This window comes from Pezoporus wallicus, unplaced genomic scaffold (assembly GCF_028554395.1).
Source record: "Pezoporus wallicus isolate ANWC-B61680 ecotype Strahan unplaced genomic scaffold, APGP_CSIRO_Pwel_v1 scaffold_7736, whole genome shotgun sequence".
In the NCBI taxonomy this organism is placed as follows: domain Eukaryota; kingdom Metazoa; phylum Chordata; class Aves; order Psittaciformes; family Psittacidae; genus Pezoporus; species Pezoporus wallicus.
This window is the reverse complement of record NW_026636574.1, coordinates 1,436,525-1,452,994: the sequence shown is the minus strand read 5'-3', so window position 1 is coordinate 1,452,994 and position 16,470 is coordinate 1,436,525. Positions and strand designations below refer to the sequence as shown.

General features: G+C 57.8%; 1 protein-coding gene across 3 annotated transcripts in view; it reads left to right on the top strand.

The window, feature by feature from the left end:
* PLXNA2 (plexin A2) overlaps positions 1 to 16,470 on the top strand; it is a 169,871-nt gene that overhangs the window by 142,052 nt on the left and 11,349 nt on the right. For all 3 annotated transcript variants that reach the window (XM_057400688.1, XM_057400687.1, XM_057400689.1), the window contains exons 23-26: positions 12,905 to 12,971; positions 13,606 to 13,752; positions 15,078 to 15,237; positions 15,613 to 15,716. In XM_057400688.1, coding sequence (XP_057256671.1) covers positions 12,905 to 12,971; positions 13,606 to 13,752; positions 15,078 to 15,237; positions 15,613 to 15,716 — 478 coding nt within the window. The remainder of the gene's footprint in view (positions 1 to 12,904; positions 12,972 to 13,605; positions 13,753 to 15,077; positions 15,238 to 15,612; positions 15,717 to 16,470) is intronic.

Sequence of the window (16,470 nt, the reverse complement as noted above, 5' to 3'; positions counted from 1 at the left end):
TGGCCTCTTCTTGCTGTTCTCCCAACACGGGTGACACCATGTCTTGTACACCTCCTGCTGCTGCAGTAGCGGGAGGGGCTGTGGCCACATGAGACCCAGCGTCCTCAAGTGCTGCAGGACTGCTTGTGGGCACCGCCACATACAAACACTGTGTCGTGTCCCGGTGTTCCAGAGGCTGCTGTTCGGTTCCCCTGACCACAGCCACAGAGTGGACCATAGGCTCCCACTCTGTGGGTGTGGATATCACCTGCAGAGCTGTGTCACATACTGCGAGGCTCTGCGGGACACGTGCCTGTCTCGGTGCCTGTGCTGCTGCCTGCGGCTCGTCAAAGCCAGGGGAAGCTGGTGCCGGTGCCTCCTCGTCCTCTTGTGCCAGGGCAGCGAGAGGTGTGCGGTGCTGCTCTTGCTCAGCAGCTGCAGGCAGGGTGGGAGCTGCTGGCTCGGTGTCTGTGGGTCTGGCCAGGGCAGGAGACAGGCTCTGCAGGTCTCCAGCTGTCTCTTCCGCTGCCTCTTCTGCTGCCTCTCCTGCTGCGGCTGTGCCCACGCTGCTGGGGATGCTGGATCCCTCCTGGGGTCCCGCGCGGGGTGCCTGGGAGAGCTCAGGCACCAAGGGGTTGACATAGATGTCCCGTATGGTGATGGCTTCCCCTTGGGACAGCTCTTTGTCCCAGTCGCATTCTGAGGACTCCTTCACCTCCTCCGTCTGTTCCTTGGCCAGGTTTGCTGGCGCCTCCTGTAAACACAGCGCAGAACATCAGAGCTAACAGCTCTCTCCCCAGCCACATCTCTCTCAGGGCTGCAGGTGCTTGTGTGGGTGCTGTGCTGTGGGCTGCCTTCTCCCTGTGGCCCCGTGACCTGCGCCAGGGCTGCTGGTGCATCAGCCCGCCCCTTGGGTTCCAAGGCTGCTGCTGGTGGCTGCTCACTGGGAGGGAGGTCCCTCACAGGCTGCTCTCCTTCACAGCCTTTGCTCGAGAGGAGTTTGAGGGGCGGGGAAGCAAGAGCACAGGCAGGGGAAGGAGGGAATGTCAGCGGGATGGCACAGGGGGCACCAGCAATGTCCCTGCCAAACATCCCTGGGGATCTGGGTCTGCCTCCAGCACCTCAGGATCTCCGGTGCCAGCCTGATGCGTGTGGCTTACCTGGCAATCAGAGTCATGAGCTGAGGGAGAAGCTGCTGCTTCTCCTTCATCGTCGTTCCCCTTCAGGGGATCCACATCGGGGGGCTGGAAGATCTCCAGGATCGAGGCTTTGATCCAGATGTTGCAGTTGGTGGCATCCTGCAGCTGGGACAGTTCTCTGTCCTCTTCCCTTCCTTGGTCCTCCTCTTCCTGCTCCTTCCCAGCCCTCGGTTCCTCCTGAGATCGCACAACGGGGATGAGGGGATGAGTGAGCTGCAGCTCAGCAGCGGAAGAGCTGGCCCCAGGCAGGGGGAGGCTCATCCCACTGTGCTGTCCCATCTTCTTCTCAGCACTCACGTGTCTGTGTTGGAGGTCCCGCTCCTCAGGGCCATCCAGCTGCCCATGCAGGCCGGCTCTCCTCTCCTCTGTCTTGGGGAGCACCAGGAATCTCCCTCCCACACGCAGCCCCGGGGAGGCAGCTCCTTCCTGCACCTCGGTATCTGTGGTGCCGCCCGCACGTGCCTCAGTCACTGGGTGCTGAGCATCCTGAGGCAAAGGAGAAGCGGCGGCGTCTCCTTCTTTATGTGCTGCGGGGGCAAGGTGGGGTGTGACAGCCTCTGCCCCAGGGATCTCTGCCAGGGCAGCTGCAGCTTTCCCCTCGTCCGCTGCCAGGCAGGCAAGGGTTCTGCTGTGCTCCCCCTGAGGCTTTGCTGCCCCAGGCGACTTGAGTGTTGCAGGTGGCATTGCCACCTTGGCCCCGGGCAGGCTTTTGGTCATGTCCTTCTGTTCCACCTGCCTCTTCTTGGTTTTCTGGGGCACGGCCACAGGTGGGAGCAGAGGCTTCCTCTCTTTGCCTGTGCCTGTGACCTGCAGAGCTGCCTTGAATCCTCTGCCGCTCTGCGGGGCAGGTGCCTGTCTCTGTCTCTGCGCTGTGGGCTCCTGCTTGCCAAAGCCATGGGAAGCTCGTGCTGGTGCCGCTGGAGGGAGAGGTGCCAGTTTCTCCTTAGTAGCTCTGGGCAGGCAGCTCCCCTTTGGCTGCTCCCTAGGGTTGATCTTGCTGGGCAGCGGGGGCAGACGCTGTGGAAGCACCTTGTGGTGTAGCCCCAGCGACCTGGTGTTGAGGCTGTCCTTGCTGCCCGTCGTCAGCATGGCTGGCAGGTGCTCGGCCACTCTCCCAGCGTTTCTCAGTGTGGGCTGAGTGGCAGGGGCCTTGCTGCTCTTGGCTGCCTGGACAGTGGCTGTTCTTGTGCTTGTCCCGGCAGCCCTGCTGCGTGGTGGCTCCTGCTGTGCCGCTGGCTGCTGGCGGGGTTCCTGCCTCCTTGCCACAGTTGGCAGCCTGCGGGAGCTGCTCATGGGTGTCTGTGAGCGAGGCGGTGGCAGGGGTGTCATTGCCACCACTGGTGGCAGACGAAGCGTCTGCTGCTGCGTTGCGCCGCTGCTGCGGGGCAGCACCACTCGGTGCCCCAGGCTGCCCGTCTGCAAGAGAAGCCGAGGAGAGGCTGTGTGATGGTGTCCCTTGTGTCTGTGTCACAGCTTATGCAGTTGTGCTCCCCTGCCAGCCCCAGGGCAGGGCTCAGCCCCGCAGGGAGCTGCCGCTTGCCCCCCAGTCCGGCAGGGGAGAGGGCTGGCCACCCGCAGCCCACGGCCACTGCCCAGAGCACCCCCGGCGTGCCCGGGCAGCCTGACGGGCACGGCACGGGGGGCTCAGCTTGCTCCCTCCTGCTCCTCCCGCTCCTCCCATGGTCGGGAGGACATTCAGCCCCGTCTCCCTCGCTCTCCCAACTAGTACCTGCTGGTTGATAACAGGGTGAAACCTCTGCTGGTAGGGCACCCGTGGCACGGTGATTCTTTGGCGGGACGAGGCCTGGCTCAGGCTGCCCTGCGGCTCTTCCTCGGGCTGCCTGCGGGCCACCTGCGGGCAGAAGGAGGAGGAAGAGGTGTGTGATGAATGCGGCTGCATTTGCACAGCTGCCCCCGCGGTGCCCGCAGGCCCGGCCCTGCACCCAGGCGGCTCCGTACGGCCCTGTCCCACCACCGTCCTCTCCCTCCTGCCCCGGCCCTCACCTGGCGCATCCTCTGTGCGCTCGGCCTGCCCTCAGCGGGCCGGGAACGGGCGTTCGCCTCTTTACCGACGGGCATCTCCCACGTCCTGGGACGCTGAAGTGCCGTAGGCTTCCAGGGAAACTGCTGCCTCCTGAGGGAGGCTGCTCCTCTGGCCTGGGGTGCTCCAGGGCTCTCGCTCCTTATATACCCCACGGTCAGCACGGGGGTACCTCCGTCACAATGGCCTCCGGGCACAAGGACTCCCCCTTCATCACAAAGCCTCTGAGGTCACGATGGCGATGCCTGCACCCATGACTGATGCCAGGCAGTCCCACAGCGTCTCCACAGCGACCACCGAGGCTTTGTGATGGCGGCGGCCCCAGGGCTGCTGCGGGCACTCAGAGAGTCAACCAGGTTGGAAAAGACCTTTAAGGTGATCAAGTCCAAGCATTCCCCAGCATAGCCAAGGCCGCCACTAACCCATGGCACTGAGGGCCTCGTCTACACGGTGTATGAACGCTTCCCGGGAAGGTGACTCCACCGCTGCCCTGGGCAGCCTGCTCCAATGCCTGAGCACCCTCTGCGAAAGCAATTGTTCCTAAACTCAGTCTGGTGCAGTTTGAGGCTGCTTCCTCTCATCCTATCTCTTGTTCTTTGTGTGAGGAGAGAGGCACTTCCTGGCTCCGTCTTCCTGTCAGGTAGCTGTTGAGAGCAGTAACCTCCCCCGAGTCTTCTCCAGACTGAACCCCCCCAAGGTCCCTCAGCCCTTCCCCATCACACTTGTGCTCCAGGCCTTTCACCAGCTCCGCTGCCCTTCTCCGGCCCCGCTCCAGCACCTCAGTGTCTCTCTTGTAGTGGGAGCCCAGGTGTGAACACAGAATTTGAGGGGTGGCCACACCAATGCCCAGTAGAGGGGGTGTCCCCTGTCACGGCCCTGGTTCTGCTGGCCGCGCTAATGCTGATACAGGCCAGGATGTTTGCAGGTTCAAGCCCCTGCCCTTTGCCTCATACCATTGGCCACAGCTCATAGATCCAGCTGGTCCAGATCCCTCTGCAGAGGTTTCTGCCCTCTAGCAGATCAGCACTCCCACCCAACTTGATGTCATCTGTACAGTGCTTCGGGTCCTTGCCTCCCATCCTATTATGATGGTGAGTAGAGCATTCCAGACGTAGTGAAGAAGAGTACTTTTTGGATGGACAATGCCATGCATTGCCCCTGGAGCCATCAGGGAAAGGCAGGCTGCCCAGCAAGGCTTGGTCCCGCTCCTGATAAGCAGCCCATCGTTCTGTCACCTTCACCTTCACATACCTGAGCTACCTCACACATATTTACAGGCTTTATCCTTGCAGCAGCTCCAAGCCGTTCTTCTTATTCCTCCCATCCCTTCTACAAATCCCTCATGCCCATTAGAGTGCTGCAACATGCAGCTGGCTTCAAAAGGCAGCTGACGTGTGAGCCACCGCATCACACCCTGCTTCATGCCATCGGGACGCGCTATTCCTGCATGGGCAGCACGTGCTGCCCAGAGGCAGCAAGTCTGCAAGCCCACCAGCTGGGAAGTGCCTCAAGGAAAGAGGTCGCTCCCCAGGCTTCTACACTGCTGACACGAGGGAAAAGCAGTAGGCGGCAGAGGCGAGCAGTGGGGGGAAAGGGGAATGGTTTATTGTCCCAAGAAGGTGTCCGCAGCGAGCGCAGCCTGCAGCACGATGTCCTGAGCGCAGCTCTGTCGGGGCTGGCGCCGGCAGTGGGGCACTACTCCTGCTCTTGTGTGTCCATGGAGGAGAAGCTGGAAGTCTTGCCTGGAGAATTCATTGCTCTCCTGAAGCGGGATGGTTGTCGCTTCATGAATGAGACCTGCAGAGCTCTGTCTGCAAGTATGCACTGCCTTTGGGCACGTGCCTGTGATGCTGCCTCCTCAGCGTCGTAGGGTTCAGAGCCAGGGGAAGCTGGTACCAGCTCCTCCTCTTGTGTCAGGGCATCGAGAGGTGTGCGGTGCTGCTCTTGCTCAGCAGCTGCAGGCAGGGTGGGAGCTGCTGGCTCAGTGTCAGTGGGTCCAGTCAGGGCAGGAGACAGGCTCTGTAGCTCCTCAGCAGCCTCTCGTGCTGTCTCTCGTGCTGCCTCTCCTGCTGCAGCTGTGCCCACACTGCTGGGGCTGCTGGATCCCTCCTGGGGACCCGCGTGGCGGGCCTGGGAGAGCTCTGGTGCAGAGGTGTCGCCATAGGTGTCCCGTACGCTGATGGCTTCCTCCTGGGACAGCTCTTTGTCCCTGTCATTTTGTGACTCGGTTTTCACCTCCTCTGTCTGTTCCTTGGCCGAGTTTGCTGGCAGTAGCAGGCAGAGGCGAGCAGTGGGGGAAAAGGGGTATGGTTTATTGTCCCGAGAAGGTGTCTGCAGCGAGCGCAGGCTGCAGCACGGTGTCCTGAGCGCAGCTCTGTCAGGCCTGGCGCCGGCAGTGGGGCACTACTCCTCTACCCGTGGGTTCATGCAGGAGAAGCTGAAAGTCTTGCGCAGAGACTTCATTGCTCTCCTGAAGCGGGACGATCGTCGCTTTTGGAGCGCTCCTGCATCCGGCTGGGTGGCAGTGCCTGCGGGGATAGGAGAGCTGTAGGCATGGGGCTGGGTGGGCGCTGGGCAAGCTCCTGCTGCCACCCAGCACCGCGGGCTTTCCCCGGGGGCTTTCCACTGAAGGCTTTTTGGCCCTCGCCCACGGAGTGGAGGCCGGGGCACAGGTGAAGTCATGTTCACGCTGCTGCCAGCCTGGCCTGGCTGCCACTCGACGCAGGGACGTACCTGACTCGTCCTCAGTGTCCTGAACTGCTGCAGGTGACACTGGCGGTTCCTCCTCTTGTGCTGCCCGTGAGGCAGGGGCACTGCTGGCCTCACCTTGGTGGTTTTCAGATGCTCTCCTGAGTACTTTGCGCACGAATGAGAGCTGCAGAGCTCTTTCTCTAAGTGTGCGCCGCCTTGGGGCAGGTGCCTGAGATGCTGCCTGCTCTGCGACACAGGATGCAGAGCCAGGGGAAGCTGGTGCTGGTGCCTCCTCGTCCTCTTGTGCCAGGGCAGCGAGAGGTGTGCGGTGCTGCTCTTGCTCAGCAGCTGCGGGCAGGGTGGGAGCTGCTGGCTCGGTGTCTGTGGGTCTGGCCAAGGCAGGAGACAGGCTCTGCAGGTCTCCAGCTGTCTCTTCCGCTGCCTCTTCTGCTGCCTCTCCTGCTGCGGCTGTGCCCACGCTGCTGGGGATGCTGGATCCCTCCTGGGGTCCCGCGCGGGGTGCCTGGAAGAGCTCAGGCACCAAGGGGTTGACATAGATGTCCCGTATGGTGATGGCTTCCCCTTGGGACAGCTCTTTGTCCCAGTCACGTTCTGAGGACTCCTTCACCTCCTTGACCAGGGCTCTGGTCCGTATGTTGCCCTTGATGACGTCCAGCAAATGGGACAGCAGTTGGTCTCTGTCCTCTTCCCTTTTGTGGTCGTTCTCCTCTTCCTGCTCCTTCTCAGTGGGCAGTTCCTCCTGTAATCACACAACCGGGATGCAGGGGATGAGTGTGCTGCAGCTGGGCAGCGTAGTGCCTGGTCCCAGGCAGGAGCAGGCTCATCCCCCTGTGTTGTCCCATCCATCATTGGCGCTCACCTGTAGGTACTGGAACAACGCCCTGTGTCTCGGGCAGCAATATTGCCTCTGGCTGTCTTGCAGCTGGAGCTCCCTCTCCTCAGGGCCTCCCAGCAGCCCAAGCAGGCTGGCTGTCCTCTGCCTGTCCAGACTGTGCCTGCTGCTGGCAGTGCTGCTCCTCTTCTGCCCCTCCAGGACCTCTGTCCAGGCGATCACCAGGAATGTCTCTGCCACACGCAGCCTGGGGGAGGCACCTGCCTCCTGCACCTCGAGACCTGTGGTGCTGGGCACATGCGCCTCAGTCACTGGGGGCTGAGATTCCTGATCTGAGGGAGAAGCAGCTGCATGTCCTTCTATGCCTGCTCCTGGGGCAAGGTGGGGTGTCGCAGCCTCTGCCCCTGGGAGCTCTGTCAATGAAAATGTCGTTTCACCCTTTTCTGCTGCTGGGGAGACAACAGCATTGGTGGCCTCTTCTTGCTGTTCTCCCAACACGGGTGACACCATGTCTTGTACACCTCCTGCTGCTGCAGTAGCGGGAGGGGCTGTGGCCACATGAGACCCAGAGTCCTCAAGTGCTGCAGGACTGCTTGTGGGCACCGCCACATACAAACACTGTGTCGTGTCCCGGTGTTCCAGAGGCTGCTGTTCGGTTCCCCTGACCACAGCCACAGAGTGGACCATAGGCTCCCACTCTGTGGGTGTGGATATCACCTGCAGAGCTGTGTCACATACTGCGAGGCTCTGCGGGACACGTGCCTGTCTCGGTGCCTGTGCTGCTGCCTGCGGCTCGTCAAAGCCAGGGGAAGCTGGTGCCGGTGCCTCCTCGTCCTCTTGTGCCAGGGCAGCGAGAGGTGTGCGGTGCTGCTCTTGCTCAGCAGCTGCAGGCAGGGTGGGAGCTGCTGGCTCGGTGTCTGTGGGTCTGGCCAGGGCAGGAGACAGGCTCTGCAGGTCTCCAGCTGTCTCTTCCGCTGCCTCTTCTGCTGCCTCTCCTGCTGCGGCTGTGCCCACGCTGCTGGGGATGCTGGATCCCTCCTGGGGTCCCGCGCGGGGTGCCTGGGAGAGCTCAGGCACCAAGGGGTTGACATAGATGTCCCGTATGGTGATGGCTTCCCCTTGGGACAGCTCTTTGTCCCAGTCGCATTCTGAGGACTCCTTCACCTCCTCCGTCTGTTCCTTGGCCAGGTTTGCTGGCGCCTCCTGTAAACACAGCGCAGAACATCAGAGCTAACAGCTCTCTCCCCAGCCACATCTCTCTCAGGGCTGCAGGTGCTTGTGTGGGTGCTGTGCTGTGGGCTGCCTTCTCCCTGTGGCCCCGTGACCTGCGCCAGGGCTGCTGGTGCATCAGCCCGCCCCTTGGGTTCCAAGGCTGCTGCTGGTGGCTGCTCACTGGGAGGGAGGTCCCTCACAGGCTGCTCTCCTTCACAGCCTTTGCTCGAGAGGAGTTTGAGGGGCGGGGAAGCAAGAGCACAGGCAGGGGAAGGAGGGAATGTCAGCGGGATGGCACAGGGGGCACCAGCAATGTCCCTGCCAAACATCCCTGGGGATCTGGGTCTGCCTCCAGCACCTCAGGATCTCCGGTGCCAGCCTGATGCGTGTGGCTTACCTGGCAATCAGAGTCATGAGCTGAGGGAGAAGCTGCTGCTTCTCCTTCATCGTCGTTCCCCTTCAGGGGATCCACATCGGGGGGCTGGAAGATCTCCAGGATCGAGGCTTTGATCCAAATGTTGCAGTTGGTGGCATCCTGCAGCTGGGACAGTTCTCTGTCCTCTTCCCTTCCTTGGTCCTCCTCTTCCTGCTCCTTCCCAGCCCTCGGTTCCTCCTGAGATCGCACAACGGGGATGAGGGGATGAGTGAGCTGCAGCTCAGCAGCGGAAGAGCTGGCCCCAGGCAGGGGGAGGCTCATCCCACTGTGCTGTCCCATCTTCTTCTCAGCACTCACGTGTCTGTGTTGGAGGTCCCGCTCCTCAGGGCCATCCAGCTGCCCATGCAGGCCGGCTCTCCTCTCCTCTGTCTTGGGGAGCACCAGGAATCTCCCTCCCACACGCAGCCCCGGGGAGGCAGCTCCTTCCTGCACCTCGGTATCTGTGGTGCCGCCCGCACGTGCCTCAGTCACTGGGTGCTGAGCATCCTGAGGCAAAGGAGAAGCGGCGGCGTCTCCTTCTTTATGTGCTGCGGGGGCAAGGTGGGGTGTGACAGCCTCTGCCCCAGGGATCTCTGCCAGGGCAGCTGCAGCTTTCCCCTCGTCCGCTGCCAGGCAGGCAAGGGTTCTGCTGTGCTCCCCCTGAGGCTTTGCTGCCCCAGGCGACTTGAGTGTTGCAGGTGGCATTGCCACCTTGGCCCCGGGCAGGCTTTTGGTCATGTCCTTCTGTTCCACCTGCCTCTTCTTGGTTTTCTGGGGCACGGCCACAGGTGGGAGCAGAGGCTTCCTCTCTTTGCCTGTGCCTGTGACCTGCAGAGCTGCCTTGAATCCTCTGCCGCTCTGCGGGGCAGGTGCCTGTCTCTGTCTCTGCGCTGTGGGCTCCTGCTTGCCAAAGCCATGGGAAGCTCGTGCTGGTGCCGCTGGAGGGAGAGGTGCCAGTTTCTCCTTAGTAGCTCTGGGCAGGCAGCTCCCCTTTGGCTGCTCCCTAGGGTTGATCTTGCTGGGCAGCGGGGGCAGACGCTGTGGAAGCACCTTGTGGTGTAGCCCCAGCGACCTGGTGTTGAGGCTGTCCTTGCTGCCCGTCGTCAGCATGGCTGGCAGGTGCTCGGCCACTCTCCCAGCGTTTCTCAGTGTGGGCTGAGTGGCAGGGGCCTTGCTGCTCTTGGCTGCCTGGACAGTGGCTGTTCTTGTGCTTGTCCCGGCAGCCCTGCTGCGTGGTGGCTCCTGCTGTGCCGCTGGCTGCTGGCGGGGTTCCTGCCTCCTTGCCACAGTTGGCAGCCTGCGGGAGCTGCTCATGGGTGTCTGTGAGCGAGGCGGTGGCAGGGGTGTCATTGCCACCACTGGTGGCAGACGAAGCGTCTGCTGCTGCGTTGCGCCGCTGCTGCGGGGCAGCACCACTCGGTGCCCCAGGCTGCCCGTCTGCAAGAGAAGCCGAGGAGAGGCTGTGTGATGGTGTCCCTTGTGTCTGTGTCACAGCTTATGCAGTTGTGCTCCCCTGCCAGCCCCAGGGCAGGGCTCAGCCCCGCAGGGAGCTGCCGCTTGCCCCCCAGTCCGGCAGGGGAGAGGGCTGGCCACCCGCAGCCCACGGCCACTGCCCAGAGCACCCCCGGCGTGCCCGGGCAGCCTGACGGGCACGGCACGGGGGGCTCAGCTTGCTCCCTCCTGCTCCTCCCGCTCCTCCCATGGTCGGGAGGACATTCAGCCCCGTCTCCCTCGCTCTCCCAACTAGTACCTGCTGGTTGATAACAGGGTGAAACCTCTGCTGGTAGGGCACCCGTGGCACGGTGATTCTTTGGCGGGACGAGGCCTGGCTCAGGCTGCCCTGCGGCTCTTCCTCGGGCTGCCTGCGGGCCACCTGCGGGCAGAAGGAGGAGGAAGAGGTGTGTGATGAATGCGGCTGCATTTGCACAGCTGCCCCCGCGGTGCCCGCAGGCCCGGCCCTGCACCCAGGCGGCTCCGTACGGCCCTGTCCCACCACCGTCCTCTCCCTCCTGCCCCGGCCCTCACCTGGTGCATCCTCTGTGCGCTCGGCCTGCCCTCAGCGGGCCGGGAACGGGCGTTCGCCTCTTTACCGACGGGCATCTCCCACGTCCTGGGACGCTGAAGTGCCGTAGGCTTCCAGGGAAACTGCTGCCTCCTGAGGGAGGCTGCTCCTCTGGCCTGGGGTGCTCCAGGGCTCTCGCTCCTTATATACCCCACGGTCAGCACGGGGGTACCTCCGTCACAATGGCCTCCGGGCACAAGGACTCCCCCTTCATCACAAAGCCTCTGAGGTCACGATGGCGATGCCTGCACCCATGACTGATGCCAGGCAGTCCCACAGCGTCTCCACAGCGACCACCGAGGCTTTGTGATGGCGGCGGCCCTAGGGCTTCTGCGGGCACTCAGAGAGTCAACCAGGTTGGAAAAGACCTTTAAGGTGATCAAGTCCAAGCATTCCCCAGCATAGCCAAGGCCGCCACTAACCCATGGCACTGAGGGCCTCGTCTACACACTGTCTACACTGTCTATGCCATTTCATAGGTGGAGATGGGCCAAGGGAAGTACCTACTGCAGACTTGTTTGCAAGGAGCCACCATTACTCCTTGTGCACGCTGCAGTGATGAAATTTTGAAGCAGCCAGTGCAAGACAGTGATGATTAGTGCAATTGTTGGCCATTCCCAGGACTGATGCACTACAAATAGTTTACACTGTCAGCCTGTGTTGAGATGAGAGTGAGGTTCGGTGCTTGAAGAAATGGAGAAATTGATTTGACAGAGATGCTCCGAGGTGTTCTTTTTTGCTCTTCCCTTCCGCTGATCTTGTATTTCTGATATAAAAATCAAAGGGAACAGCTGAGCATGAGAGTGTCTGATACCATTCTTTTGCACAACATGCCCCAACTTTCCTGTCACTCCACATTCCAGTTATTTTTACTGTGTCAGTGGCAAGCCATGAGCAGCCCACAGGGACAGGACACAGCATTACTTCACTGTGGGCCTCATAGAGGGGGAGGCTTGCCAATCCTTAATAGTGTAATAATAAAGTAGTTTATTAAATTAATATTCACTTTCAAGTCCTGAATGATTATTTTCTGAGGTTTTCACCTCTTCTCTGGTTTGTATCACTGACTGTGTTTTCCCTGGCTCACATCCTAGTGCTTCTTCTCCTTAATTGGGTGACTGAAATATTTCTAGCCGGAGAACAATGTGTGTGTCTATTTGTAGCATGCATTTTTAGGCAGTTAATCAATTCTGTCTGAAATTCTTTGGGGATCTGCAGACATTTTCACAAATTCCTGGCAGATGTTGCCATCAGAAGAGATGATGGGTAATGCAACCCCAGGTCTCTTTACCAACTGGTGTCAGTTTTTGTATGCTGGAATCCATGTCTCCTGTTTATTCTTAATCTGCCTGACTTCGGGATCAAACCCTGTTGCTTTTCATTAAATGTCAGTTTTCAAGCATGTGGGATGCTGTATAAATACATACCAAGAGGCAGTCCCTAACTCAAGGCAGCAGAGCGAATGTTGAAGACAGGTCTGGAGCAGGATATGACTTGCTCCAGGTGAAGGTATGGGCAAAAGCAGAGGCTTGGGGCATTGCCACACCCATGGGACATCTCCTGAGCAGGGTTGGTGGCACATGGTCAGAAAGGCAGTGTTGTCAACCAAGAGGACAAAGGTGGAGCCCAGAACCAGCTGGGTCACTAGAGGAAAGGGTGCTGCAGAGGGCAAGGGGTTGGATGCATCCCTTTTCCCTGGCTGAAATTTGGACCACATCCTGATATCAAATGTGGTGTGAAGGCCAAGGTGCCCAGGGTCATGTTCCCATTTGACTCTGATGCAGCAGAGCAGCTCCCCTATGCATGGCCTCACATGCAGGCTGGCAGCCTTGCCTGCCTGCCTGCTTTCCTGTCTGCTTGCTTTCCTGCTTGCCTGCCTTCCTGCCTGCCACAACGGGCATGAGATGCCTGGGTGGGGCTCAGATGCAGACTGTGGGGCACTGCCACCAGCTCATCCATCCTGTCCCAGGGAAAAGTGGATTGAAGTGCTTTAACCAGAGTCTCCAGGTCCTGCAGAGCCAGAATTAAAAACTGTCATTAGAAGCCATTGTATTTAAATTAAAGATAATCTTGGGTATAATGTGGGGAGAGGACACTGGGTGGAACTGGGGAGAAAGCTGCAATTTCCCTGCCATTGTCACTCAGCTCTCCCTGATTGCCAGGAACTGCTGCAAATCCCAGTGATTTCCTGAGCTAGGCTGTAATTTGCACCACGTGCAAGGAGCAGAGTGTCACCAGGCTCCCTGTCACCAGCCCCATCAGGGCTCTGATGGGCTGTCAGCTGGGCAAGCTGCTGTCAGCTTAGTGTGTTGAGTGGGGACAGCTCTTGCCACATCCTGCCCTGGTCCAGAGCATCACAGGAGCGGTGCCAGGGTGTAGCCAGGGAGATCTGGGGCCTCTGATGCATGGGTTGGTTTAGTATGTAATGTGTGTGTCCTCCTGGCTTCCCTAGGACTGAGTCGGTGGCTGAGAAGATGCTGACTAACTGGTTTGCCTTCCTCCTCCACAAGTTTCTCAAGGTAAGGAGGGATGGAGCTGAGACCCTGCTGCTGCTGCTTTGCTGTCTGCCCCAGGGTGAATCTGGACTTGAAACTCTTCAGTCAGGCTCCAAGTCAAATGAGGGGAGGCGGGAGATGGAAATTTGCTCCGGGGACACCTACACCCAGGGATGCTGTTACATGGGCTGAGTCAAGCTGCCACAGCCTCTGTGCTCAGCATTCTTCAATGTGGTGTCATTCCCATGTAGTGGAGTTTCTGTTGCGCCTCTTTAGTACTTGGGAGAAATTCTCACTCCCACCTCCATGCCTGGGCTTTCATATTTCTTAACTTTATTTATGGTTTTGAAGCCCCAAAGAATGTGCTTCATAGGAGTGAATGAGGAGATCAAGATCTCAAATTGCTGGTTTTTTACAGCCATATAGATTCTATAGAGATTTGCCAAGCCAAAGACAACATACCCATCGAGCAATGGAGCTTGTGGTTTTGGCTGTCTTCCCCAAAAGCTGCTGGAGGCTGAGCCTAGATTGCACATGTGCTAAAGGTTGAGTCAATGAGACTATGAATCATGTGCAAAACCTGCTGTGCAGGCCAGGAGCCCTGAAGGAGATTCACCTTCACCTCTGTGTTAGTTTTGCTGTCTGTCTCATTGTGTAGGAGTGTGCTGGGGAACCGCTCTTCATGCTCTACTGTGCCATCAAGCAGCAGATGGAGAAAGGCCCAATTGATGCCATCACAGGAGAAGCTCGTTACTCACTTAGTGAGGACAAGCTGATCCGGCAGCAAATTGAGTACAAGACTCTGGTGAGTGATCACTGTAAGAGCTGCTATTGAATTACTTCTCTCTGCTTGCACTTGAGCTGTTGTGACCTTTAGGTCTGTAATTAAGTGTCGTGGTTTAAACCCAGTCAGGTAACTCGTTCACTCACTTCCCCCCCCCCCCCCCCTTCTTGCCCTCCCCCTACTCCCAGAGGGACGGAGAGGAGAGTCAAAAAGAATGCAACTCCCACGGATTGAGATAAGAACAGTTTAGTAACTAAGGTATAACACGGATCACTACTGCTACCACCAATAATAATAATGATAAAGGAAATAACAAGGGAAGAGAATACAACACCTCAGCACCAGCCGACCGATAACTCGCCCCCCAAGCCCGACCAAGCTCTGACCCATACCTCCCCCAACCCTGCAGTCCCCCAGCCCTTCCGGGTAACTCCCAGTTCCATCCTGGGCATGACGTGCTGTGGTATGGAATACCTCTTTGGTCAGTTTGGGTCAGGTGTCCTGTCTCTGCTTCCTCCCGGCTTCCCCTCCTCCCTGGCAGAGCATGAGGCTCACAAAGTCCTTGGCCAAACCAAAACACCCTTGTTATCAGCTCTGTTCCCAAGCCGAAAGTCAAAACACTGCACTGCACCAGCTACCAAGAAGGAGAAAAATGACTGCTACTGCTGAACCCAGGGCATTAAGACACCACCATGAAGCTTAAATGTTATCAGTGCTATTAAGTCTCACTCAACTGAGGTGCATGCCTAATTTGCAGGTAGAAATAGCCTGAGATAAGGTTTTGGAAGGTAGGGTCTGAGTGGAGCATTTTATCTTCCTGTACACTGACCTCCCTCTAGCAGGTAAAAATGGACATAGAATCATAAAATCATAGAATAGTTTGGGTTGGAAAGGACCTTAAGATCATCTAGTTCCAACCCCCCTGCCATGGGCAGGGACACCTCACACTAAACCATCTCACCCAAGGCCTCGTCCAGCCTGGTCTTGAACACTGCCAGGGATGGAGCATTCACAACCTCCCTGGGCAACCCATTCCAGTGCCTCACCACCCTAACAGGAAAGAATTTCCTCCTTATATCCAATCTAAACTTCCCCTGTTTAAGTTTTAACCCATTACCCCTTGTCCTACCACTACAGTCCCTAATGAAGAGTCCCTCCCCAGCATCCCTATAGGCCCCCTGCAGATACTGGACATCCAGGACTCCTATCTCAGTAATCAAAGATATACTAGATAAAATTACGGATGCAGTGGATTTTTTATGAGGTCAGGTTGTTTTGACACATGTGGTTACAGTTCTCCTGGATGCTTGTCTGAAGCCCATGGTGCGGTTCTCCTTCCCTTCCAGATCCTAAACTGTGTGAACCCAGATAATGAGAACAGTCCAGAGATCCCTGTGAAGGTGCTAAACTGTGATACCATCACTCAAGTAAAAGAGAAGATCCTTGATGCAGTATACAAAAATGTCCCATACTCTCAGAGGCCAAGAGCTGTTGATATGGACTTGGGTAAGCTTCCTTGCCTCATAGATGGGGAAGATTAGAGAGGTTGATCAGTGATTCTGGGTGGATTTTGCAGGGCTTGAAGACCAGAGATCAGACTGCACAACACCATATATGTTTCAGCCCAATGAAAGCATGGGCTGTGCTCCTGACAGATAGGTTTTGAGCTCTGAGGGAGCTCCATTGACCACAGAGCAAATGATTCCTGAAGCTTCCTTCACTCTGCTGAGAATTTAGCTTTATCTTGGTGTCTCTTCCTGGGAAGTGGGCTTTTCTAAAGGCTTATCTGTCTAGTAGTTACTATTCAAAAGTAGATAGAGCCTTTTAGTATCTTTTCTGTCTCTGACCATATGTCTGTCTGGTTTCTTGCCTCTCCTGCAGAGTGGCGGCAGGGCCGGATAGCTCGTGTGGTCCTGCAAGATGAAGACATCACCACCAAGATCGAAGGAGATTGGAAACGCTTGAACACCTTGATGCATTATCAGGTAAGAAAGCAGCCCCAGCAGACAGCTCCCAGAACACTGTTAGGAGAAAAGAAAAGGAAAGATTTAATTCCCAAGTATCTTGTCTACCAAGACAGATGGGGAAGTCCCATTTGTATGATAAACCAGAAGGGTTCAATGTGCTCACGCATTAGATGGGAAAACAACCTTGACATGGATCTTAGAGAAACTAGCAGGGTTGAAAATTGGCTAAATTAAACCCATCAGCTGTGCTAGTGAGACACAGAGAGCAGTGGTGATGGCTGAGCTGCTGCTGCTGGAGATGCAGGGCCAGAGGAAGGGTGGTCTGCGTGGCTCAGGTCTTCACATGGGGTTCTGAGGCAGGGAAGGAAGAGGAGTCTCTGCCTTCCTCCAGAGCTTTGCGGACACAACACGACCTGATGCAAAGCACAGGCTGCAGCAGCAGCTCATCTCTCGTACTTGTGAGCTTCCTATGTGCTGGCTCTTGAGCATCATTCAAGGAGTGAAGAAGGAAAGGCTGCATGCCTGAGCCTAGGCTGCTCTGGATAGGCATGCATCTGTCAGAAAGGGCTTCTAATAGGCTGGGAAAGATGGAAAGAGAGGTAATGATGGAGCTGGGGAGGCTTTGGTTAAAGAGAATCAAAGCCTGTCTGCAACAGAGGATAACTGCATTAATTGGCACCTGTAACCTACTACTGTCCATCACTACCTGCACAGAAGTGTTAAGTATTTAATCTGGCATCTTTCCCTGTTTATACACTGTCTCGAGTCCATC